The sequence below is a fragment of the Colobus angolensis genome, unplaced genomic scaffold, assembly GCF_000951035.1.
Source record: "Colobus angolensis palliatus isolate OR3802 unplaced genomic scaffold, Cang.pa_1.0 Scaffold456, whole genome shotgun sequence".
Taxonomy (NCBI): Eukaryota; Metazoa; Chordata; class Mammalia; order Primates; family Cercopithecidae; genus Colobus; species Colobus angolensis.
This window is the reverse complement of record NW_012117999.1, coordinates 2,129,741-2,154,789: the sequence shown is the minus strand read 5'-3', so window position 1 is coordinate 2,154,789 and position 25,049 is coordinate 2,129,741. Positions and strand designations below refer to the sequence as shown.

Here is a 25,049-nt window from a genome sequence, read left to right as displayed (position 1 = left end):
TCCCTCCCTTCCTTCCTTCCTTCCTTCCTTCCTTCCTTCCTTCCTTCCTCTCTTTCTTTTTCTTTTCACTTTTGTCACCCACACTAGAGTGCGATGGTATGATCTCGACTCACTGCAACCTCCACCTCCCGGGTTCAAGCAACTCTCCTGCCTCAGCCTCCCACTTAGCTGGGATTACAGGTGCATGACACCACACCCAGCCAATATTTGTATTTTTAATAGAGATTGGGTTTCGCTATGTTGGCCAGGCTGGTCTCGAATTCCTGACTTCAGGTGATCCGCCTGCCTCGACCTCCCAAAGTGCTGAGAGTACAGTTGTGAGTCATCGTGCCCAGCCTCTTTTCCTTCTTTCTTTTGAAGTGTTCGGGGTTTCTATTTTTTCTCTAGTCCTTTAAAAGTTAATCACTGTATTTGTATTTTTTAATTTTTTACTCCTAAAACTTTAATGTAAATACTTAAACTGATGAAAGTGTAAAGTTGATCCTTTAATTTTTACTCTTGAAGAATACTTGAGAATGGTTTGATTGATCATCTGCTTTCTGCGTTATGTTATTATTATTTGATATTTTAGTTCCAATTTGTTTTAAATCCCTGTGTCCAGCCTTAGGTCACTTATTCACTAGATGTCACAGAACTCAGAAGAGTCATTATTCTCACCATTACAGTTTATTACAGCCAATGCATACAGATTAATTAGCAAATGACAGACAAGCCATAGGGCAGAGTCTGAGAGAAACAAGACACAAACTTCTAATTGTTCTCTCCCGGCAAAGTTCTAGAAATGGTCCTACTTTAATTTTTTCACCAACGTGAGACAAAATGCATGAAGTATTACCAACCAGGGAAGCTCATTCTAGCCTTGTTGTCCACAACTTTTGCTGGAGGTTGTTCACACAAATATGGAGCATCTATGTGGCTGACCTTAGTTACTCATTCTCCATTCGCTCTCCCAGAGACCAAACTGACACAGCATGGTCCAAGGCCCCCATCATAAATCACATATTCCGCATAAACAATCTGATCTGGATAAGTGCCCCAGGTTCACAAAGACACTCTTATCAGGCCTGATATTCCAGAGCTTGGAGATTGTTTCCCAGGAGCTGGTTCAGAGACCAGTCTTTTGTTTGGAGATACAGGGTTTGCACATCCCAAGCCTGCTAAGTTAACCCTTTCCTCCATGCTGCCTACATTATTACTATTTTATATAGGTAGTTGGTTTGTTCAGATTTACCCATATATTCAGCAATTTCACTGGCCAATATTTTTCTTCTATCTCAAACCACTTTTCCTGTGATATTGTTTGTTTCTGCTTAAGCATATTTCTAACAATCTCCTTTAATGAGGGTTTACTGAGAGAAACCTCTTTGTTTTGGTTTGTTTTAACATGTGTGTATTTTGTCCTCATTCTTAAATTAAAATTTAGTTGGATATAAAATTGGAAGTCAAAAATTATTTATCTCACTATATTAAAAATACACCTTCACACTCTTCCAGATTCGATTTTTACTATTGAGCAGTTAGTTACCAGTTTGTCAATTTTCAAACTTAAATTCTTTTCTCTCTTTTAATTCTGTTTCTCTTTTCCTGTGATTCTGTCATACTATGTACTTTCACTCTCTTTTGTCTACAGGTATAGACTCTTTTTATTTACCATGACAGGTCTTCATTATGCATCCTGTATCTGAGAGTTAGGTCCTTTAAAATTCATTTCTATAAACTGTTTACTCATGTCTCTTTGAATATTTCCTTTCTTCCATTCTTTAACTTTAGGTTTTCAAGTAAGTATACATTAGAATCTTTAATGTGTCCTTCCTGCCTTTTAATCTTGCTTTCATATTTGCATAAATTTATTACACTGCTTTATATTCTCTATAATTAATTTCTTTTTCTTTTCTTTTGAGACAGAGTCTTCCTCTGTTACCGAGGCTAGAGTACAGTGGCACAATCTCAGCTCACTGCAACCTCCTGGATTCAAGCAATTCTCCTGCCTCAGCATCCCAAGTAGCTGGGACTACAGGCATGCACCACCATGCCCCGCTAATTTTTGTATTTTTTAGTAGAGACGGGGTTTCACCATGTTGGCCAGGCTGGTCTTGAACTCCTGACCTCAAGTGATCCACCTGCCTCGGCCTCCCAAAGTGCTGGGATTACAGGCGTGAGCCACTGTGCCTGGTTCTCTATAATTAATTTCTTTGAATTTATCTTCTAGGTCATTAATTCTCTCTTCAGCAATATACAATTGGTAGTATAACACATCTGCTGTGTTAAAAAAAAAACTTAATATTTTAAAAATTGTCTTCGCTTCTTTCCCAAATCTGACTGACTCTTGGTTTTTATATGTTGTTTCAATCTTTTATTTTTCATGATATACTTTTAAAAAATATTTTAATCCAACTCAATATCTTTTGAATTCATTTACAGTTTTATTCTGTGTTTGCATTTTCTATTGACTCTTGTTCATGGTGAATTATTTTCCTGTGTGTTTGTAAATTTTGGAATTTGTGTTAATGATCCACCGTTACAGATTGTGGTCCTACACAATGGCAATCTGAGAAGTGTGAAGGTGATTTGACTTTATTCCTGTCATATACTCTGCAGCATAAAGAATCTACAACAACCTTAAGTTAATTTCTCAGTTTGGGGCTCCCTGAATATTTCTGGCAGTATATTTTGTGTGTAATTCTGCATGCATGTAGCCTTATAGAAGACTTTTTGCTCTGCTTCCTTCTAACATCCTGAGTTGCCAGTAAAAAGTTTGACTCCAATTTGACATTTGACATTCATTTCTTTTTTGGAAACATGCCCTTTTCCCATATCTGGACGTTTCTGGGATTTCATATTAATAAAGGATCAATGAAAAATTTTATTCTGTAATCTGACTGCATATGTTGCTACTTAATTCATTGGAACACTCTGGTCCATTTTATTTGACGGCTCCTACTATATATTTTTTCAGCTCTGAAAAGTAAAATTTTTCCCAATGACTTCTTTAATAATTCCCCTTCCTCTTTTCTTTCAATTCTGCTAATTGCACTCTTTCGTGAAATCAACAATTATTTCCCCTTCCATTTGGTGGGGAACATTTTTGAACTTCCATTTTAATTAATGCTGTCTTTAATTAGCTTAAAAAAGATGAGAATTTGCAGTAGGAGTGGGAATTGTAGATAACAAGAGTATAGAAATGAAGGGCTATAGTGGATTTAATGTTTAACACATGTAGTATATAGAATATTATTGCATATAGTGTTATTCATTATTTTCCATTAGGAATTATAATTATTTTAAAAACTATAGATAGAATAAATTATTCTTTGGCATGGCATAAGCAAAAAACACCAGGAATGAGCAAAGATAAGGTTATCTTTTGATGCAGTACAAGGACAGCAATTCAAATATCCACAGCAAACTGTCAAGAAAAACAGTTTCCAACTTCCAACGCAGCAGTTATTTAAACTCACCAGAATTCTTAACTTAATTCATTAAAAAGTATGGTCATCTGAACTTCCACTCATTGTCTAAGTTTTAATCTGAATTATTCTATGCAAAATCTAGGGACATTAAATTTTCTTAATAGCTTCCCACAAACAATGTAACTATGAAGCAATAGGCTTCATATTCTGATGCCATATCCCAAAAGGCAATATGTCATTATTAGGGATGAAGAGTGAAGATATTTAAGCAATGAGTCAGAAGTATTGTGAAGTGATGACCTAAAAAAGATTTGAAGGTGATATATCAAGTTCTTCACTGATGTGTATGGAAAGCAATGGTCTTACCACGTCACTAGAGAATGATTACATATCTCATAATAAATCAGAAACTATCTAGAATGTTAAGTGCTGAAATATTAAACAAAACAAACTATTAACAGTGAGTTTCCTATTGCGTTTGACAAAATCTAATTTTTTTTTAAAAGATGATCTTCAAAAAATAGAACAACTGGCTGTTTGTCTCAGCCAATACAAAGTTATGTGGTATTCTTCAAGAATTCCTGAGACCCTCTGGCTAGGACTGTGTGTACTCTTGTGAGTCCTCATATACTATTTCATCAGTTAGGAAGTTGTAAATAAAGAATCATAACAGTGACATGCAGAATTTATTCATAGAACATTATTTTAGCCCTATCTCCATATTTATGGCTGTAGAAAAGGAGCCAAAAATAGAAACATGTGGCTCTTTGTAAATGTAACTTCTCAAAGACAAAAGTTTGTGTGTTATTATTATTTGTGTTTTCACATTTATTAGTAATAAGTTATTCTTATATTGCTTTATGGATATTATGTACTTTAAAGGGCATGTGAAATACATTAAAAAGAAATAAGAAGTTATGTTTAAAAGTTAAAAATTTATAGTTAAATTTTATTTCATATAATGAAGTATTTCTAATATTAAATGTCTATAATGAATAATGTGGAGACAATAGACATTTTAAATAAAAGTATTTGGCTTAACTCTTGAAAATAAAAATACATTAAAAACTTTAAATATTTTGAAAATTGAATTTTAAAAAGTAACATTGCTAATTAGCTAATTTATGTAGTGTCTTTTTTTTTCTATTCCCCATGTCTGAAATATCTGGAAATATATAGGGTTTCTCTAGAATATTGTGTGTGTGTGTGTGTTTTTTTTTTTTAACCATGGCAAAAAATCACCAAATATTTCACTCCTTTAATTGGCAAAAATTGTTAAAATATGTCAACAAGCATATTTTTCAGAAGGAACAAGTTTTTCCTTTTCATGCAAACCTGTCTTCCTAACCTGGCAGCTGAGTCTAATTAACCTCAGCTGGAATTGTTTCACTCATAGCTTAGAATCTAGCACCAACTCTGGCCCCAGCTCAAGGGGCTATGAAGACATTAATTGAAATGGGCTGTTAAGCATCAAACATATGGAAGTGTCCCTGTTTTCTTCCAAATTGCTTACTTTCCGTATCCCTTCATGGTTTTGCTGGATCTACTTGGAATTTCCACCCTTTCTCCTATCCCTCCTTCTCACACATGCCTTCTTTCTCTTCTTGGTCAACTCCCAGTCATGCTTCACAAACACTTTAAAAACTCAGCATTTCTATGAAGCATCTGTGGGCCCACGGACATATGTAGTTGCTTCCTGTATCTTTTACTGTAGCACTGTTCATCTCCTAGCGCTGACATTTGTTTATGAACCTGCCACCTTTCTTAAACTATAAGCTACTTAGGGTCAGGGTCTGTGTCTTCACATACCTATATCCCCAGTGCCAAGCGCAGGGCCAGGTCCATAGTTCCTGTTCAGTAAATATTTGCTGAATTTATAGATTTTACTACTGCTCCCATTCTGTGTTTGCCTCTGATACCAAAAAGAATTCATTAGTAACTGAATTCTAGCTACTTATCAAAAGCTTCATAAAACTGCTTTATTTTTCCCACTTCTCTTCCTGCCTTTGTTTCTCCATTCCTGTCTCCCTCCATCTTTTGCTCTCTCTCTTCATCCTTCCCTCCCTCCCTTCCCCTCTCCTTTCCTTCTTTCCATTTTTTCAAAACCACTGCCCCACAACACTGAGTTTTTTTAGCCATGCCCTAATCCTTAGTGACTGGGCTTTTTATTCTTAAATTCAGTCTTGCTAGGATTGTATCACCAATACCTGTCATCAAACTTCTCTGGCATAGCACCTTCTGCACTTGTGAACTTCTAACGTCTTTATTTTGGAACACTGACAGTCACATGAGCCATGCCAACCTGAACAGATACATGGAGTCATGAACTCAGTTTAAGAAGTGGGATTCTTGTATTTCACCTTTGTACTGACATTCTAATTTCAAACCCATTAGGTAACACGAGTTCCATGTACCTTTCTTTCTTCTTTTTTTTTTTTTTTTTTGTGACGGAGCCTTGCTCTGTCACCAGGCTGGAGTGCAGTGGCACAATCTCGGCTCACTGCAACCTCCACCTCCCGGGTTCAAACCATTCTCCTGCCTCAGCCTCCTGAGTAGCTGGAACAAGAGGTGCATGCCACTACGCCCAGCTAATTTTTGTAGTTTTAGTAGAGACGGGGTTTCACTATGTTGGCCAGGCTGATCTCAAACTCCTGACCTCATGATCTGCCCACCTCGGCCTCCCCAAGTTTTGGGATTACAGGCGTGTACCTTTCTTAGAATAACAAATTCCTGGTTTGGCTCTCATGTGTGGGTTCCAAGCCTTCAGTCAGCCCTGTGGTTCCACCTGAACTTTTTGCCCTCTGCTCTTCTTTCTTGGCCTATTCCCTGTAGAACAGAATAGAACAATACCAGAGATCCACAAGGTGCAGACTGATAAACCAGGGTAGCAGTGGTTCCACACGCTTCCCATTGGTGAGAGTGGCAAGATATGAGGATTTTACTGCTGTATGTTTCCTCTATCTTCAAGTGACTGCAAAAACCCTGCAATACAGTTGCTCCAATTACAGGGCCTGGGATCAGAGAACATTCTGCCTCAAATCTTAGGCAATACATTTGCCTTTAACAAAATATAACTATGTGTATTTTCTTTTTTATATTTTGTTTTTGAGACAGGGTCTCACTCTGTCACTCGGGCTGGAGTGCAGTGGCATGATCTTAGCTAACTGTAGCCTTGAACTACAGGGCTCCTCCTGCCTTAGCCTCCCTGGTAGCTGGGTCTACAGATGTGTGCCGCAAGCCCAGCTAATTTTTTATTTTTTTGTAGAGATGGAGAGTTGCTATGTTGCCCAAGCTGGTCTTGAACACTTGACCTCAAGCAATCCTCCTTCCTCGGCCTCCCAAAGCACTGAGAATATTTACTTATTTAAGTCTTTGTTTAAATGTCACCTTCCCATGTGGCTGATTCTCACCATCCTAATTAAAATTACAAATTTCCATCATGCACCATTCCCTCTATCCTGGCCTATGTTTTCTACAGCACTTGCTGTCTTCTGATATATCATTTACTTCTTCATTATTTTATCATCCAATGTATGTATTCGCTATTACAAAATATGCTCCATGGGCAGAATTTTTTCTTTTTCTTTTTGTCTTTTATTCATTGATGTCTCCAAGTACTTAGAATAGTACCTGGCACAAATAGGCACTCAATACATATTTGCTTGATGAATGAACAGATGAATGGGCAAATGAAACAGCACATCAAAAATATTTGGTAGAAATATGTACACATTTCTGACATTCTACAATCAGAATATTAAAAATAATATATTTGGTTTTTTCCAATTTCAGGGTAGTAAAGTGAATGAATGATTTTTTAAAGGTATACTTAAATTTGTTGCTATCTTTCTTTGATGCCTCATGTTTTAAAATTAAATATGACCATGTGCAAGCTCAAAATGAGTTCCTGGGATTTTGGAAATTTTCCAGCATTCCAAGGTGCTGATTTATAGTTACCACGTGAACGACCTCATGAATAGACCTTTCATTACATATTCCTCAGAATAGCAAACTCCCAGCTGCCCCTTCCTACTGGGCCATGACTTAACTCTGGAATGTGTTTTGACTCACTGACTATAATAGTGACTAAAAGGAACATGTGGGAGTCATCAAAAATCTGCAGGTGGACCCGACTTTAAGAAAGAGAAACACTTAATTGGGTAAGCAGATTAATTAGAGATGATTACTGATATAAAAAATAGATTATTTTACAAGGCCATCACCACAGAACTGTTTTAGATGGTGATCCACTGACGATATTTTTCCTAATGCAATGTCTCCTATATGAACTAAAATAACATTATTTGGGGCATGAAATAAGGTAGAGTAGGTAGGGAAGCAAGTCTGCAAGCAGAAGCGAGTGCTGGTAGTCCTGGGTCCACCATCGTGTATCCGGAGACCAGGTGTCGATAGTGTTAGCTGGAACTACTCTGTGATTAAATGTCTGATTTACTTATAAGTTTCCAAAGAAGCCCTTCCTGTTTTATTAAAGAAATGGTGCTGTTAATTTTAAAGTAGCCTGTTGCTCCATTTCATTTAACTTTGTTAATCTCAGGTATTTAGAAAAAGGTTTGCTTCTGACCTGAGGGGATTCATATTTCCAAGACAATGAAGCTCTAGAAAAGATGTTATGGGGAGGGGGGTTGGAAAGCAAAGCCTCACAGTAGTATTTCTGTTTCTATGATAAAACTATTGCTTTATCAGCACATTGAAAAGGGAACACAGTTGAAATTATATTTTTCTTAATTTTATTACTAGAAAATACTAAAGAAAGGAGATCAGTCCCAGTTCTCGAAGGCAACTTTTTAATATGTGAATTATTGCTATTTACCTTTTATCTGTTTTGCCAACATGAATTCTCTTTCTGCTTATCCACATACATTTTAATAAAGGTAAATTAGCAGGTAGAGGATCACTTAAAATGAATAGTTAGCATCTGAATCAACTCTTATGAAAGGGTGGACAGTTAGCTCATGGGACAAATGTCAGCTTCCAATATCATGACAATTTACATGTACATTACTTAAAATTCAATGAAATTAGCAATTATGTTGGTCAGCTGCACTAGCTACTTTTTAACTGCATAATAGCCACATGTGGCTAGTCGTTACCATATTGGATTGCACAGATATAGGACACTTCTATTATCATTATCACAGAAGTTTCTTTTGGACATCATTACTCTAAAATGTCTGATTTTAAACAAAAAAATAAGATATATAAATGTCAGCCACACAAATACATATATCATACATACTTCAGTATCTTAGAAACATTAATAACCGGAAGGATCCCCTCATGTAAAGAGCAGTAGAAAACTGAAACAACAGAAGTTCAGTTTGTTTTGTGAAACCTGCCAGAGGAGATGAATGGCCATTATAAGAATAAAGAATGAATTTAGTTTTAATCGAGCAGAATAAAAAGAGAAAGGCAGTAGGTAATTTCCAAGGTTTATTGCAAAAGCCTTGAAAAAGTGACTTTGAATATATATTTCATCTTTTGGCATTTTACATGTTGATGACTTAGAAGATTAAAATTAAAATTATGAGTTAGAGAATAAAAGTGAAGAGCAGACAATTGTCATATTAAAAAATCCCAAGTCATATAAATTTGATGCACATGACCCATTCAATTCTACTATTTGAAGTATTCCTTGATCCAGAGTTTTTCAGCAGAAAGAGTAGATTTTTCAATTCTACATACATGTACATCAAATGCCAGTACCTAAGACTTCCAGTATTCACTTTCCAACTTACTGTTCTTAAAATATCTAAAAGAAATTCAACAAATCATATATATATATATATATATTTTTTTTTTTGAGATATAGTCTCGCTCTGTTGCCCAAACTGGAGTGCAGTGGTGCCATCTCAGCTCACTGCAGCCTCCACCTGCCAGGTTCAAGCAATTCTCCTGCCTCAGTCTCCTGAGTAGCTGGGATTACAGGCACTCACTATCATGCCCAGCTAATTTTTGTAATTTTAGTAGAGATGGGATTTTACCATGTTGGTCAGAGCTGGTCTCAAACTCCTGACCCCAGGTGATTTACTCACCTTGGCCTCCCAAAACGCTGGGATTACAGGCATGAGTGACTACGCCCAACCCAACAAATCAGATTTTTATATTAGTATAATACAATTAATCAAATCATTTGCACTGATTGATTTCTTTTCTTTCATACCCCATCATTTTCAAATTACCCACATTTGTCAAATTATGGATTTGCTATGCTCGACATTTAATGTCATATGATCTAAGTCTTCCTAGAATCATTTTAACAACTGTTAAAGTGTATTTCCAAGAAAATGTGAATGGAATGCACCAACATGCACACAGGAGCACTATGGTTTACTTGACACCAATACATAAGTGAGGAAATGGAGTAAATAAAATAGAAGTGGTGAGAGTAATTGTCCACAAACTTGGAACCTGGGAGTGGCTCATCAGGCATAAAAAGAAAAGCTGGGGAAAATCATAGCACCTTTCTGTGCTGTTCTGGTCCTGCAGTTGAGGATATTGGAGTGGAAATAATCTGGCAAGCATTGCTAGTTCTGTCCTGGAATGTAGTTATCAATTCACACTGTTTACTAAATTTTAAATATGCAGGATATTAGGTAGTTGCACTTAAATTATCTATTATAAGTGTAATTTAAAAAATCTACTGTTTTTCTTTTACTACAAATAAATACTGCCTGAATATGAAACTCTTATGGCTAGTTAAAATGTTTAACTAATATATAAGGCTGTCGCAGTCACTCATATAATTGTGTAAACTCTGAAATCTTTCAGTTATCACACTTTATTTAGAATCAAGTGTTTATCTTTTTGGAATAAAATAAATCTTTATAGCAAAACAGCAATATCAAAATGCTCTTGTTTTGTAGGTTTTGTCCAGTTTAATTTGCATGCTGTCCAAGTTAACTAAATTAAGTATTAAAATAGTTTATTATTGTTCCAACAGAGATAGAAATTTGGGGACCTGTGAAAGAACGAAAAGGATCCCATAATGAAAGAATTTTGTTTCTTTTAAATGTATTGATACATAGGAATTAGAGTTCTTGTGCAATATACAGATAAAATGAAATTAAAATTGCTGCTATATTCATCCATCTTGCAGATGCAATTTTCCCACCTTGTGTTTGCAAGTTTACTTCTTGTTATTGTCAGTGTAACTGGAAATGTGTATTTGAGGTTATTTTTAAATTTAAGTCATATCTTGACAGTAAATAGTGGTTACACTCCAGAATACTTTTTCTAAGCTTTTAAAATAAAGAGGCCTTTGAAAACCTTTGCATGGAAATCAAAGAAAACACAGACGAGGAGAAATAAGATGTGATGAGTGGAGTTAATTATCTCGTGTAAGTTCGATCAGTTTGCCAAACTCATTTTTGCCTCCCTAAGCTAAGCTCTCCACAGGAAGGAATCATCAGAATATAAATCATTCCTTGAAGCTTCTTTTTTCTTGGCCTCTGCTAATCTAATTCTTTTGCATTCAGCCAAGTGCCCATAAAGTTTAATCACAGGCCAGAAATATGTGGAGTAAATTCCTCAAGACTGATACTAATCATATTAGGATATTAATTGGGCATACCAAAATGAATTGAAAGTGAAAAAGAGATTGAAATCTCAATTTACATGTATTTAGAAATCCATGCCCAGGCCATCATTAGCAAACTCCCCTTCACTGTTCCTACACCTGCCTCCCACTCCAAATTACATCCTTACACCAAACGGAATCAGAATGGGCTGAACTACATGTAAATTCCCCGGAAAATCAGTCTGTTCTGTCACAGTGTACAGCTTCTCAAACTTTAATGTGCACATGAATCATTTGAGGATCCTGTTACAAGCAGATTCTGATTTAGTAGAACTGATGTGGGGCTGAGGTTCTGCATGTCTAATAAGCCTCCAGGTGATGCTGATGTGCTGATTCGCAAACAGCTTTTTTAAAGTTTTAAAGCAGAGTACTATTTGCTTTTCCAAATTGTGAACTGTAATATTCCAAAGACTTTCCACATTGCTCACATGGACTGGTGACTTAACAGTTTGCTACAAATATTCTAGATGATATCTTAAAATTTGTACTAATTATGATCTCTAACACCACAAACACTACAATAGACATTAGTTGGTTAAAGAGGAAAAATCCAGAATGTGCCTAATCAGAAATGATAAATAAGATCTGTATTTTCCAATAAATTTTTTTATTTTTCATGTCTGTCATTGTTGAAAATGATGTGGGGCTGAGGTTCTGCATGTCTAATAAGCCTAATAGATTTCTAACATATGAGCTATTAACTTTTTAATGATACTTGTAAAGCATTAATCAAAGTTATAAGGTTCTGTCTAAAATGTAACACTCTTATGTCGCTTTGTATTCCAAATTCATCATGCAAGTTTAGTTTGTCTGAAAAGGAGATGCTTAAGGCATCTTGTTTTTTATTTATTTTGCTACTGATAGCTACTCCTAGCTTATTCTTTTGTTACCCACAGACAGAAAGACAAGTATGTTTTCCTTTCATTTTCACAAAAAGAAAAGTCAGATTATGGTCAGGTACATTGTTTCAAACTTCTAATACTGAAAATGCTTGTTGTACTGGTTTATAGTCAATTAAAATATATTCTATTTAGTTTTAAAAAACTAATTAAAATATAATAAGGATAGAAGTATTTATAAATACCTCTATTTTTCCTAAATTGTGTTTCCTAAACTATATGCAGTCATTATTTTCCTTACTAATTTTTAAACAAACCCCTCATATATTTTATTTATTAACCACTCATGTTGCACGAGGTATGATCTCAAGAAAGTGTATCAAAATGCTACGCTAACCTTCCAAGATGCGGCTGTGACCACTTTCAGGTGACATCTTGTCACAAGATGTTTCCTCGCCTTTCTTGTCTGAGTCTTTCACAGAATCCTCCAGCTGGCTCCCAGGGTGACTCTTAAAAGCTGGCGAGCACAAACTTCGCTCAATTTCCACTTCCTGTTAGAAGACATGAAAGGTTTGTATGTTAAAAGCTATCAGTAGGAAACAGATGTGTTTTTTAGGGGAGTCAGAAGGCAGGAGTGAGAGAGGGAGGGAGTTTCTCTCATGAGTGATGTTTCCCAATATGCTTCGGGTAAAATTTTGATAACTTCGCCAAGAACTGCAAACATATATCTGAACGCTTAGTTTACTTTTCTGCCACTGGTTCCACTTCTGAATTAGCCTTCCTTTCATGTGTGTGTGTGTTTTTCTCTCATAAAAGAGAGAGAGTGGAAATAAGGGTCACAATACAACATAATATATGTTAATGGATGCAACTTTCTAGGCCTGAGAAATGTTGATGAGGGACTTTCAAGAAACAGCAATGTATCAACATTATATGCTGAAGACAGAAGGAAATGAGTTTTTTTAATGTCATGCTCACCCTATAATATTAACCTTAGCAATTATAGAGTTCCCCAATTACAAATCCATTCAGCCAGCATACAGTGAGTACAGTTTTTCAATTCATAAAGATTATGAAATTACTTCTTGAGATAGTAATTTAAAGGTGAAGAGATAAAAGATTCCCAAAGAAAGGAAGTATAGAGGATATTTCCAACATAGAAAGTCTAGCATTCCTTATTGTATAGGCCAAGTAATGTAATCAAATAAAACAAACCAAGCCAAATAGACTAAATATTTTGAATAAAAAGTTGCAAAAAGTAAGTAAATGACCCAAGACAGTTCAAGAAGCAAAAGTCTAATTTTTATTATGTCAAGTAATATGTTGAAAATGTTTTCAACAGCTACACCTAAGTTAAAGATTTTCATACAGGAGGTCACACAGTAGTCTCCCTGTAACTGCAGTTTTGGTTTCTGCAGTTTTATTTATCTGCGGTCCACAATATGAAATGAAAAATTCCAGAAATAAACCATTTATAAATTTTAAATTGCATGCTGTTCTGAGGATCACTCCATCTGCCCAGGACATGAGTCATCAGTTTGTTTGTCCATACCACCAACCATGATTCACTTAGAAGCCGTCTTGGTTATCAGATGGACTATTATAGTATTGCAGTGCTTGTGGTCAAATCACTCTTAGTTAACCTTTATTACAGCATAGTGTTTTAGTTAGTCTATTTTATTATTAGTTATTGTTGTGAATCTCTTACTGTGCTAAATTTAAAAGTTAAACTTTATTATAGGTACATATGTGTAGGATAAGACATAGTATACATAGGGTTCGGTACTATCTGTGGTTTTAGGCATCCACCAGGGGCCTTGTAACATGACCCCCATGGATAAGGGAGGACTACCGTATTTTTCTAAACAGCGATTCAGAGGATGATGTCAGTAATTGTTTTTCACTTTTGTTACCTCTTAAGTACACAGACATGAGTGAGTCAAGTTTGAGAGACAGGTAAAAGCTTTGAAACATTTCTTAGAGTAGACACATTTTCTATGTCTTTGCTATGGTTAGAAAAGTTTTTCAATTTATATATAATATATACACACATGCAAATATATATATACATATATGACATGTACATAACAAGTATATATGAAGATATATATTCACACAAATATATAATATATACATACACATGAATATGCATGAGTATATATTCATATATATGAATATATTCACTATGTATATGTGTGTACATACATTTATTACAAATGTTTGTATATATACATATACACACACATATATAAAATCACTAGAAATATTGGTAACTGGTAATCATATCATCTTTAGATACTCCCAAAAAATATTTGATGTATGCTGTCTTCATTAGAGTGAACTTTAACTGAAACTAAAAACAACTGCAGGAGAAAAATAGAGAAAAAGAACTTGTCATTTTTTTCAGGGCATTGCCTTTAACATATGTGTTTCCAACTATTACAAAAAATCCATATGTTCATAATTTGTAGTGAGGTGTAATGCTGTTGAGACACAGTGTCAGTCATGCCACGACATGTGGCACGAGTATAACATCCTTCGCTGAGTTCATTCTGGTGTCCTCTCCACTGTCCTGGAAGGTGACTGCTATGACATGAACACATTATGTTTGCTTGTTTTGTTTCAGCAATTTTATCCAACTGCTAGCATTGCAAAAACAAGATGAGATAAATAGAAGGTGCAGATGCCTACAAAGTTGTGATTTTTGTTAGGAAAATTTATGTTTTGGTAAAAGGTGGAATACTGAACGTGGTCCATGGACTGAGACTGATGATATTAAGGAATAATTTGTTTCATATACCTACATGGAAATGTGATTTGATTAAATTTCAGCTGGTGATGACATTAACTTATACTATATTGGTATTCTCATTCTGGAATTTACAAGTATCAAGAGTGCATCTTGTATGGAGGCAGTAAGGAACAATCCACATGTGGTGGACCTATTTTCAAGCCCCAGACATCACATCAAAGTCATTCTGAGGCAAGTTCTTCAGGGCCTGGCAAGGGGTAAGGAGGCAGCTGTGTAGAGACGTAAAAGAGCTTCTTGGATGAGGCTGAATTGAGCTCTCTCCAATCAAAGCAGTGATCTGCTTTAATCTCTCGTAATCTGTTTTATACACTGTGCTTCCACAAAAGATTTACTTTGAGTAAAAATCTATAGGCTTAAACAAATGTGTAAAACACCAGTTTAGAAGGAACAAATGTGGCATTTCACAATGAGAAAGTTGGATTCAAGCCCTCCCTTGGCTACTAATTAGCTTTGTAGCCTTGATTAAGTCGCTTGCCATTTCTAGGACTAAGTTTTCTCAAATGTTCTTGGAAGAGATTTGGTTATTGAATGCCTAATGTTCAACAACCAACTACTGGTGGTATAATTTTATTTAAAATAAAATAAAGAAAGATTTTTCACCTTTTGTGGCTTCCAGTCTAGTGAAGGAGGCAAATAGTAATGAAGCCCAGGAGTCAGTATTAAACATGCAACTCTAACGCTGAGTGTCTCAATGGGGGAATTAACTCAGTGAGAAAGAGAGAGCCGTGCACAGGGTTCTCCTGGGGAAATGACCTTCAGCTGATATTTGAAGAATGAATGGGGCTTAATTACGCGAAGAGCTTTCCAGGTGAAGACAATATATGCAAATGTCCTGGACTGGGAGGGAGGACAGAGCATAGAGTAGGTGGGAGCAGGGAGGCTGAAAGAAAACACATAGTGCTGGATGTCCTGCAGAGGCAGGCCGGGACCAGATCACAAAGGCCTGCAGCACTGTATTTACTTTTTTGGTCTTAGCTCAATGGGAAGTTACTGAATGTTTTTAAGTGTGTGTGTGTATGTGTGTGTGTGTATACACGTGCACGCATGACGTAATCAGATCTGCCATGTGAAAAGTGCAGTCTAACTCCAGAACATGATTTCTCAATCTTGTCACTGTTATCTGAACCAGATAATTCTTTGTTGTTAGGACCTTATTCTGTGCATGGTAGGCTGTTTGACAGCCTTCCTGGTCTCTATCCACTAGATGCCAGGAGCATTTGTCCCTGGATCTGGAGTCATAACTATTAAAAGTGGGTTCACACATTGCAAAATCTCCTGTGGGGAGCAAAGTCACTGCTGGTGAAGAGCCACTACTCCAGACTGGGTTAGAGTAGAAGGTTACAATACATGTGGAAAGAGCAGTTACTATAGCAGTACTGCAGGCAAGTGATGATGATCTTAAAGAAAGAATGGTGATGGAGATCGCCAGAAGTGAACCAAGTTGAAAGCTACTTAGGAGGTTAAACTTTCTTTTTTTTTTTTTTTATTGAGACGGAGTCTCGCTCTGTTGCCCAGGCTGGAGTGCAGTGGCCAGATCTCAGCTCACTGCAAGCTCCACCTCCCGGGTTCCCGCCATTCTCCTGCCTCAGCCTCCCGAGTAGCTGGGACTACAGGCGCCCGCCAACTCGCCCGGCTAGTTTTTTGTATTTTTTAGTAGAGACGGGGTTTCACCGGGTTAGCCAGGATGGTCTCGATCTCCCGACCTCGTGATCCGCCCGTCTCGGCCTCCCAAAGTGCTGGGATTACAGGCTTGAGCCACCGCGCCCGGCCAGGAGGTTAAACTTTCAAAGCTTGGTAATGGATTGAATCAGAAGTTTGAGAAAGATAGAGAGAGGAGGGGAGAGACAGAATGAGAGAGAGAGAGAGAGAGAGAGAGAGAATGGGAGAGAATTTAATTTTTCTCTATGGCATGCACAGCAAAATGGATTGTGATGCTATTAAATGATGTCAAAATGTCAGATAAAGGGTGGTTTGAGGGAGATGATAGATCATGAGTTGGGTAGCAAGATGTCCAAAAGGCAGTTGGATGTGTAGCCCTGGAGCTTAGAGAAGAGGTCCAAACTGAACAACGAATTTAAGTCATCTGCCTTCCGTGGTAATTGAAACAACAGGCTTGAATGAACTTGCTTATGGGCAGAGTATATAAAGTGTGATGGAGAGTGAGTGAGTCCAGAACCAAGCCTTGAAAAATGCCAAGATTAAATGTATGGCAGAGGAGAAAAATCAGAAGGAAAGAATATCTTTAACAATATTGAACTTGCATTGAAAGTATTAATTTGAAGACGATTAAAATATATCTTGTGTTGAGCAACATGGATGTCAACAGTTGAGCAAAATTGCTTCATTGGAAGTACAAAGGTTCGAAGCCAATTTGAAGTGGGTGAGAGAGTGGCTGGGAGATGGTGAATGGACCTCACTTATTGAAAATTTCAATGTTAATGTGGATGGGAGGAATAGAGCAGTAACTTGAGAGAGATGTGTTTTGTTTGTTTTAAAGGAAGAGTTTTGCATACTTTGAAAAGCTAACTCAAATGATTTCATGAGATGGAGATGCTGACCCTATACAAGAAAGCAGGAACAATCAGTGAAGGAAAATTCCCGAGAAGGACAAGAGGATGGAACGCAAAGCATGGATAGAAATATAGCCCGAAGGCAGCATAACAGAAAACATTCCTGTTCTCACTGAGGGGAACGAGGGTCAAATTAATGCAGATATAGGTGATTTGCATGCTTGGTTGCTTGAAGATAAGAACCCAGGCAGAAAGTTATCTGTTTTCTCTGTTACAATGCAAAGTCTAATGAACATAGGAGTATTTGAAGAGAATGAAGAAAGTTTAACTTAATTGCTGGGGAGAACGGGGGAAGAGAGATGACTAGATAAAGATGACTGTGGCAGTGCAGCACTGGGGGCCCATTTAAGATTGGGAATATTAACTCTGTAGGGCTACCAATCGGGCCTGTTAAGTTACTTAGTTACTTACTAAGTCAGAAAATTCTCCATAGTTCTAGTTTGGGCAGTGAGAAAGTATATAGCTGACTTTAGCCAGGGAGCAGTTTCCTGAGGAAAAGTATAAATAAAATGTGTATCGTAGAGTGGGGTTAGGGCAGGCAGAGACCAAGTACAGGAAATTTAGGTTGCCACCAAGAGATCTAACAGAGCGATTGAAATGATACACTGTGCAATGTAAGTTGGATTAAAAGGAAAGAAAGGAAAGAAAGGGTACATTGGAAGACAGACAAAGGGTCCGCAGACTGGAGATCTTGGTGAAACTAAAGAACCCTTTTAGCGTGAATATTTGGCAAAGCAAATTGGAGAGAGTCATGACTGGGGCAACTGAGATGTTTGCTTTACTTTGTAGGGAGTAGGGTAACTTGTTAGGATCCAGCTGTGACCATAAAATGAAAGCTAGCGTAGAGAGAAAGTTATTAAATAGGAGGAAACCTAGGAACTCAGAGGCCATGATGGTGTCCCAGGAAAATGGAAGGACTTGAAAGGCAGAGAAAAATTGTAAGTTGCGTATCAATGTCCTTGTAAATGAGGGAAACCATTGAATGTAATAAATAACAGTCATGATGGTTGGTGGTTGCTGGGGAAGGTGCACCTGACTGAATGAGTCTCAGATGTGCAGGGTTTTTTTTTAAAAAAAAAAAAAAAAAAAGCAGGAGAGGAGTGATTAGGAAGAACGGTCTCCGGGTACATGGAGACAATTCAGGGACACTGATGATTTCGGGGGAGAACTGTGTTTCTGTTAAAGCAAGAAGGTGACAGAAATATTTGGAGAAGAGGTTGAGGGTACAGAAGTCATTGCTGATTATGGAGAGACAGTTCCAGAGGCACTAGTGGAGGCTCTGGCTTAAATAATATGTAAATAAGTAAAAGCTCTCGATGAGGTCTATTATCTTTACTAGTTTTATGACTCTTCAAAATGAGGAAAGCAATTGAAAATAGGGGAAACAAACTTGAAAGAGATTAAGGTAATATTTCTTTTCTTTTCTTCTTTTTTTTTTTTGAGACCGAATTTTACTCTTGTTGCTCAGGCTGGAGTGCAGTGGTGCATGGTGTGATCTCAGCTCCCCACAACCTCTGCCTCACGGGTTCAAGTGATTCTCCTGCCTCAGCTTCCTGAGTAGCTAGGATTACAGGCATGCACCACCATGCCCGGCTAATTTTGTATTTTCAGTAGAGACAGGATTTCTCCATGTTGCTCAGGCTGTTCTCGAACTCCCAAACTCAGGTGATCCACTTGCCTCGGCCTCCCAAAGTGCTGAGATTGCAGGATAATTTTTCTTGCTTATTTATATACATTTATTGCTTTAACATATGTATAGTTATGATCTTAGAAGATAAAATATTTTTTAAGATATGAGAATGAAAAATGTCAAGTCTTTAATACAACACAATGTCTATTTCACAAGAGACATGGAGCTGTAGAGTCCCCTAAAATAATCAGAACGTCTTACCAGGCATTTGAAAACAAAGCGGGTGGCTGTACCCCTTTATATATTTTCCTCTCAATGTGGATCCATGAATGAAGAGGTCACCAGGAAAAAATAAGATGATAAAAAGAAAATATTTAGATTTGTCTACATTTAAACTGCCGAGCTAGCTTGTGTACACTCCCAAACTCAGTAGGTTCTTACCTTTAGAGAAATAAAAATATTAACAGAAGCATAAAGAAGTTTTACACAGACATGAAGAGAAGAACAAAAATAAAAGAAAATTACCAAAATATAAAAGACAAGAGAAGAAACCTTATATGAATTCTGCTGTGTTACTGAACCACCTGGTCTTTGAACTTTTATTATTTTTTTTCAGAAGTCCTTTCCTGGAAGACTGTACCTCCTCCTGCTATGTATTAAAACTATTTCTTCCCTCATGACCTAACTCAGTGCAGTCTCCTCCAGGAAGCCCCTTCAATCATTATATTCTATACTCATCTTTCATTCATTCAAAATATTTTTGAATAATTAATCTATCTCAAGAATTGTTTTAGGCACCATAACTACAAAAATGATTAAGGTGCAAGTTGGGTCCTCAAGAAGCTCATAGTCTAATGGCAGGGCAAGAGACGTTAAGTGAGTATTGTAACAAGAAGAGGTGTGTGATAATAAAGAAATGTAGGTGTCCTGGACACACAGGTGGAGGATTCTGGGGAGATGTGGTCAGAGAAAGCTCCCTGAATTTGATCCTGTAGGTAACAAGAATTCTTGCAAGTGAATTAAGTGGGGGAGATGGGATTAGATTTGTACTTTAGATAGATATATCTGTCAGCTGTGTGGAAAACAGATCATACAATTGCCTCTCAATATCCAAGGGGGTATTGGCTCCAGGACCACCTCGGATACCAAAACCCGTACACATTCAAGTCTCACAGAGAGCCCTGTGGAATGTGTAGCTATGAAGTCAGATGAAGTCAACTTTCCATATTCATGGGTTTCCCAACCAGCCAACACTGTACTGTCCATGTGTGTTTCGTTGCAGATGCGGAGCCAGTGAATATGGAGGGTTGACTACTGATTGAAAAACTCCTGCATGTAAGTGGACCCACACAATTCAGACCTGTGTTGCACAAGGGTCAACTGCAATGGAATAAGACGGTAACGTCTTTTGTAGTAAGCGTATTAAGGATTTTATTAAAATTTCCAATTGAGAGATAGGAAAAGCCTACATTAGGAGAGTGAGAAGGGGACTAGAGGGAAGAGAAGCCATTACAAATATTTAGGCATGAAAGTAGTAGTTTTTAGGATAAAGGCAGTGAGGGAGTGCAAGAAGTCTAGCCTAATTTCTAGATATTCTAATTGAGACGGCTTTATGAAATTGATAAAACAGAGTGAATGTCTTCCCCAAATGCATGTGTGCCTCAGAGGAGTGAAGGCTGATCTTGGGCTTCCTTCCGGACTGACCACAAAGAATGAGTTGATCTAGAAGGAAAACTGGGGGAATCCAGCACATGCCACACCCTCAGTTTTGGGGCAGCACTCCTCTGGATGGACCCTCGTAGGGACCCCAAGAAGCATATACTTCTCTATACCTCCCTATGTTAATTTCATACATAAAAGTGAAACTGAACTTTTCCGTGAAAATACTGATGCAGAACAACAGGGTTATCTGGCTTTAAAAATGATGCTGGAGTTTCATTCTTGAGGGCCATGAAGTGAATTAAGTTTTTGACATGTTGAGTTTGAGCTTTCCTTAAAGACATTCAGGTGAATATGTCCAGCAGGCAGTGAGATATCTGAAATTCAAAGAAGTCACAGCTGGAGTGAAAGATTTAGGGCTCAGCAGCAATAAGGTGGTAGTCTCAACAGTAAGACTCAATTATTATTGAATTAGGACATGCAGAAAAAGTATAGACAGCTGTGAAACAAACCTCTCAGGCATCTGGGGGACAAGCAAAGATTATCTGGTGAAGGCAGTAGATAACAGTCAGAGAAACAGTCAGAAGTTCAGCCACCACCAGTCCACATGGAGCATTTCTGCAAGCTGGAAAAAGGTGTCTCCTCAAAACACTTTTCTGTATCTGTCAGAAGGCTGTCACAATATACTGATTTCATTAGACCAGATCATGTTATTGCCATCTGCTGGAAAATCATCATGATAGATTCACAAGTCTACCTCATGTTTCATGTGAATCTCCTTCCCTTATATGTGTTTCCTTGAGATGCTTTAAACCTGTACAACTATTTGTGGCTGACACAGGAAATCAGGGAAGAGTGCAAAGTCATGAACACCAAGGAAGTAGGGCATTTCAAATGCAGCAGGAAGTTTAGGGAAAAAATGCAATAAAAATATCTCCAATATGCCCAAATTTGGGCAATTAGGAGGTAGCCTAGGTAAAAACCATTCCTGTAGAAGAGAGTTGGCTTAGGAAAGACTGATAATGAAGAGAAAGAGATGGCAATGTAAATTCCTATTCTAAAATATTGAATAGTAATAATAACAACAACAATAATAAGTAGGAAGTATTGAACACTCATTACATATCAGGCACGGTGTTAAGCACTTTACATGTATTATACTCATGGAATTTTCATTTCAACCCTATGGGAAGGTACTATTCTCATTTCATGATGCTGACAGTGAGGCTTACAGTAGGACATGCAATCAAAGGCACAGGCACCGGAGATGAGGGTGTAGGTGTGGATGTGTAGATGGATGGGGGTTGGGGGAAGATCACTGCTGTCAGTCCCCATGGTTTTTCCCATCTAGGAAGACAGCAAATGACAAGTTATTTGAGGAGAAGCAGAGGGTAGTTTTCCCAGAAGATCTAATTCGCAGCCAGAGTTTAATGTGGAGTCTTTCATTGAACAGAAGTTACTTTGGCTACCTCATAACATCCTTAGCCTTAGGCTTTTCATCAGAAAAATAAGGACAAATCACAGCTCCCCTATCAATTTTTACCATACTTTCATAGGACAGTTTCCTTATCTGCATGCTCATGTGCAATGTACCTTCCACTCCCCCATCAAGAAGTAAGGCTATTTCTCCTCCATGAATCAACATTCATCTTGTGGGAACTTTTCTGAGGGAGCACAGAAGAAATGGCGCTTGACCAACCTTTCCAGTTTTGGCTTACCCCTTCACTGGCATGGCAGGTTTTGCTTCCTGCCTCTTGGAAGCCAGCTGCCGTGTTAGAAGTGTGATTATATCTGAGACTACTATGGTCTCAAAAAACAAGGTGGCAGAGAAAGAGAGAGTGAGAGAGACAGCACAAGGAGCACAAGCTACCCAGATATGCAAGTGAAGGAAGAAGCCTTGCAGCTTCTGCCAGAGTGTCCTGTCTCTCAAGATGCTCATTTTTGGGAGACTCCTTCTCAAAAGCCATCAGCATGCATTGAGAAGCTCACACCACTTGGAGAGATCATTTGTAGGTGCTCCATTCTACAGCCCCAGCTGATGTCCCAGGCAACAGAAGCATCAACTGCCTGGAGGATATTGAATGTTCAGTCCTATAACTTCATATAACTCTAACCCTGGCCCACGTTAGATGAAAACATCATGAGCTATTCTACATAAGGCTACCCAGCTGAGTTAAGTCAACCCATAGAACCATGAGTGATTAAAGCAAACTGCATTAAATAACCAAATTTTGGAGGTAGTTTGTTATGCAACAATAAATAACCAGAAAATATTATGCTCACCATATCTCCTATTGTTCAGCTTCTGTGACTCTAACTTGTCTACTCAGAAATACGAAAAATGAAGAAATGTAGTCCTTAAAGAAGTCATAAAGGCTGACATTCCTTGAATATTACTTTGTGCCAAGTGCTCTGCTTTAAATACATCATTTTTATTAAACAGATTTAACAATACTAATGAGGTAGCTACCTCTATTTTACAGTGAAGAAACTAATGTTAGAGAGCTTAAGTAACTTGCCCAAGGCCACACACTTAAGACAGTGGTGGACCTATTTCAGTCTGATGCTAAGCTGATATTTTTAACTTCTGCATGATCCTGTTTCCCTACCGTAATTTATTTGTCAATTCCAGAATCTTCTCTAAAATTCTTGTAGCATTGTGCCTTTTACATGGTAGGCACTTGATAAATGATGAGCTGACTTTTAAAAGTCTCATCACATTTTACATTGAAATAGTGTCAAGGAACAGCAGCAAGAAAAATAGACAAATACAATGACTAGATAGAGAAATAATAATGATTGTCACAACATTATCACATTCTACTGCACATATCACTTTAGAAGGGTCAAGAGAAACAATGTGGCTTGCCCCCTCATTTAACAATGCTTGATGAAGTATTGAGAAATTAAATTTAGCAGCTGAGTTAACTGGGCTTCCTGGTTTCCCAGTGACTTTTCAGTAACTTGGCACTTAGAACCTCTCAAGATGGCTCTGCTGGGTTCCACCACTCTGATCTGGGCCATTCTTCTGGCTACTCCCAAAGGGACAGCAGCATTTAACGAATACACTTTCTGCTTCTCCACCAGTGTTTACACATGTTTGTCTAAAGAAACCTCCTCTGAATGCCCCGCTTTGCCACTGTTTTCTATAGAAATTCCAACTGCTTTCACATGAGGTCCAAGTGACACTTGGTTTAGGAAGCTTTCCCCAAATGCCCCAGCTAAAAACAATCACTCCATGTCAGAGCTCCTCCAATATTTACATCTTTTTCATTCTGCTTCGTCCTCCAGTCACTTTTGACACATCTTGTTTCCCCTACTGCCCTGTCAGCTCATTAAGAACATGCTTTATCCATCTTTGTAGCCACACTGAGTCTCACATATTGCTTTCTTTGAACACTGCAGGTACTTACTCTTACTAAATGTTGGTCGAATGGATTTGAATACTTTGTGAATTTTATATTCACATAAAGCATTCAGAAGAAAGTGCAATTGAGAAATGTCCAAATATGGTGAAGACACATCTTCTAGAGTGAAAGACATAAAGAAAATAGGCTAACTTCCCGGGGAGAGGAGGAAAAACGTAATTTATATCTCTATGTATAATGAACTAAAACTTTATTGCCAAAACTTTAAAAATGTTTGTTTAGATGGAACTCAGCATCTAAACTTTTCTAAAAACCCATGATACATGAGAGAAACAAAAGGAGTACTAAAATTATGGTCTGTAAGCAAGGAGACTTTTTTTTCTAGAATACTATGAAACAATTTTTTCAATGGATCATCTGTTCTCATGATATTTCTATTACTCCCTGCAGAATGGGTTTACATATTAAATAACAAAACAGAAGCTACCATTTCCAAGGAAGAGAATGCATCAAATTATTTATAGATTTTATCAATCCTTATTAACTGCACAGCCACAAAATCAACACCATCCTTGTCACTCCTATAGGTGCTTGTTGCCTGAGTTCTACATTTCCTGTTTTACTCCTGTACACTCAGCACATCTATCCACTTTAGTTAATTGATTTCATTGAATACTGCTATAGGTTGAATTCTGTACCCCCAAAATTCTAATCCCCAGTACCTCAGAATATTCTTGTATTTGGAGACAGGGCCCTTAAAGAGATAATTCAGTTAAAATGAGGCCATTAGGATGGCCAGTCTGACTAGCTTCCTCATAAAAAGAAAGCAGTCTGGGCCGGGTGTGGTGGCTCATGCCTGTAATCCCAGCGCTTTGGAAGGCTCAAGCGGGTGGATCACGAGGTCAGGAGATTGAGACCATCCTGGCTAACACGGTGAAACCCCATCTCTACTAAAAATACAACAAATTAGCCGGGCATGGTGGCGGGTGCCTGTAGTCCCAGCTACTCGGGAGGCTGAGGCAGGAGAATGGTGTGAACCTGGGAGGCGGAGCTTTCAGGGAGCTCAGATCGTGCCACTGCACTCCAGCCTAGGCGACAGAGCAAGACACCGTCTCAAAAAAAAAAAGAAGAAGAAGAAGAAAGAAGAAGAAGAAAGAAGAAGAA

The 25,049-nt window shown here is 37.6% G+C and overlaps 1 protein-coding gene across 5 annotated transcripts in view; it reads right to left on the bottom strand.

The window, feature by feature from the left end:
* XIRP2 (xin actin-binding repeat containing 2) overlaps positions 1–25,049 on the bottom strand; it is a 357,739-nt gene that overhangs the window by 117,278 nt on the left and 215,412 nt on the right. For all 5 annotated transcript variants that reach the window (XM_011958041.1, XM_011958038.1, XM_011958039.1 and 2 more), the window contains one exon: positions 12,244–12,397. In XM_011958041.1, the coding sequence (XP_011813431.1) occupies positions 12,244–12,397 (154 nt within the window). The remainder of the gene's footprint in view (positions 1–12,243; positions 12,398–25,049) is intronic.